General features: G+C 34.7%; 1 protein-coding gene and 1 long non-coding RNA gene across 5 annotated transcripts in view; one reads left to right on the top strand and one right to left on the bottom strand.

The window, feature by feature from the left end:
- LOC105313950 (uncharacterized) overlaps positions 1-2,155 on the top strand; it is a 24,419-nt gene that overhangs the window by 3,160 nt on the left and 19,104 nt on the right. Inside the window, exons 1-3 of one of the 4 annotated variants that reach the window (XM_020000621.1) lie at positions 1,393-1,745; positions 1,801-2,047; positions 2,091-2,155. In XM_020000621.1, coding sequence (XP_019856180.1) covers positions 1,453-1,745; positions 1,801-2,047; positions 2,091-2,155 — 605 coding nt within the window. In that variant the 5' untranslated portion in view covers positions 1,393-1,452. Of the gene's footprint in view, positions 1-1,388; positions 1,746-1,800; positions 2,048-2,090 lie in introns of those variants that run through there. The other 3 variants (XM_020000623.1, XM_020000624.1, XM_020000625.1) reach the window with 3 other exon arrangements.
- Positions 268-2,155, bottom strand: part of LOC109584773 (uncharacterized) — a 9,399-nt gene continuing 7,511 nt past the window's right edge. The window contains exon 7 of the long non-coding RNA XR_002186168.1: positions 268-471. This is a non-coding gene — a long non-coding RNA (uncharacterized LOC109584773). The remainder of the gene's footprint in view (positions 472-2,155) is intronic.

Genomic DNA, 2,155 nt, shown 5'->3' with positions numbered 1-2,155 from the left:
GCTTTTTGAATCTATTAGTGTATTGTCTATCAGTAGTACAAAAAATAAGTAGCTAAAGCACAAATGTTGTTATTAACTCATCATTATAGTTATGTGTAAATGTGCATTAATTTAGTTTGCTCCAGCAACTTCCAAGCAAGCTACATTAGCATATCTAAATCACATACCAATTACATTATATAATCACATATAGATGAAATACTGAACTAGTTTCTTATACACAAGTGATAAGATTACATTACTTAATTATGCAAGCATATAGCCCTGCATGTTTACTAGCACTGCTATTGTTATTTTGTGCATCATAAGTGTCTTACGCTACTAAACCACACGTTATCATATTGAGATGTCAATAATCAGTTTTACATGTACTATATTATTAGTAACAACTCACATGTAAGGCTTATAGAGATGACACCTCATCAGGACTGACCGCACATCATGTAAGAAATACATGTAGGAATTTTCTTCCTGTTTGAAAAAGAAATCCATTACTATCATTCGTTGTCAATAAGTACAATGTGCTAATGGCAAACAATAAACTCTCCTAGACACTGCATGTGTGCTGAGTGTGCTTAAAAGTTACATTCGAGCTAAATGAATACCTGGCACTTCACATGATGCTACCAATATGATTACATACTACCAAGAGTACATAATGCTACTTACAATACATAGTCTATAGGTCAATATGTTTTAAGATTAAAAGAAGGCATGTAGCTTACTTCATTGCGAATAAATACACAACACAATAATAGTTTGTAAAAATGTCAACTGCTTCAGAGTACTTTTTTGTGTCTACATTCTCTCTCAGTCTCGATCTCATTACATCAGTCATATTTTGTACAGTTAGTTCATATAAGGATGCATAAAGGACAAAGCATGCACCTGTAAAATAACAGGCTTAATGTAATAATTCTATACCATACCGTACAAGATGATTTATTGGCGAAGAATTATTTTTGGCGATTGGCAGTTCTATGAAAAAATCGCCAATATAAAATCCACCATTTTGTTTTAAGAGAATTTTCACTGTAAAAAAGGAAGTCTAGCTCAGGTGCATTACAGTATGTAATATAGTTAATCTGATTAAGGCTATACTATACAAGATGATTTATTGGTGGGATTAATATTTGGCAAATTTGTCTGTGGAAAGAAATTAGCAGATTTCATATTGCCGATTTTGTGCCATGTGCCATTGAGCATGCTCAGATTGAAGCAAAAAGCTCTCTCTCTCTCAATCACTTGCTCTACCTTAAAAAACAAAAACTAAAAAGACTAATCAGTGACATACATTTGCACATAACTTCACATTAACACATAAAACAGCCCTAGAATGTCTATACATACAATCTAATACTCCAAATAGCTACATGCATATACTTTTACAATACCAGGGGTGTGAAAATCATAATAGTCAGTGTACAGCCTTGTCTCTTCACAAATATTATCATGCCTAGCGCAGACAATATGAAGCAGATCTTCTCAATTGCCTCTCTTGTGATACTCTTCCTGTCATTGGGAGCTGCTGGTACTTCTCTTGGTTTCCTTCAGGCTAACACTAACAATGGAGCATCATGTCGCTTTTATATTTCTCACTCTCAAGCTATGAACTCAAGTCTGGTAGATTATAATGTACCCACTTGTAAGTTGAGTATAGCAAGTGCTGCCATTGCTACAATATGTCTGGCTCTGCTCACTGCCATTGAGCTAATCAGTGTTTCATTTAAAATAAATGTCAAAACGTAAGTTCAGTAGTACGGTAGCTTATTTTTTTACTACTTCATACCATTTTTAAAGGTTGATTGCTAAGATTCTTCAAATTGGATTCTTTGTTGGTTCTATGTTGTTCCTATTGATTACCATGATTGTGGTTTCAACTGGTTGGGGGAAAACCTGTGCTACATACAAAAACATAACTCGAACAGGTGGTGTTCCAGGATCAGTCTTTAACCTTGACTGTAATGGACCGCAATATATCTCTGATGGCCTTGGTTCTAGCATTGGCCCTTTTCCACCAAATGGTGCCGAAATCATAATTGCTGCTGTAAGATACAATCACATGCTAATAATAATTATTCTCCTGATAGGTATTTGCTGGTGTTGGTGTTCTGTTAGCTGCTGGAGCTTTTTTTGTCTATATTGCACAACAACA

The sequence above is a fragment of the Amphimedon queenslandica genome, unplaced genomic scaffold, assembly GCF_000090795.2.
Source record: "Amphimedon queenslandica unplaced genomic scaffold, v1.1 AMPQUscaffold_13168, whole genome shotgun sequence".
NCBI classification, from domain to species: Eukaryota; Metazoa; Porifera; class Demospongiae; order Haplosclerida; family Niphatidae; genus Amphimedon; species Amphimedon queenslandica.
The sequence above is the reverse complement of the archived record's forward strand: the minus strand, read 5'-3'. Positions and strand labels throughout refer to the sequence as shown.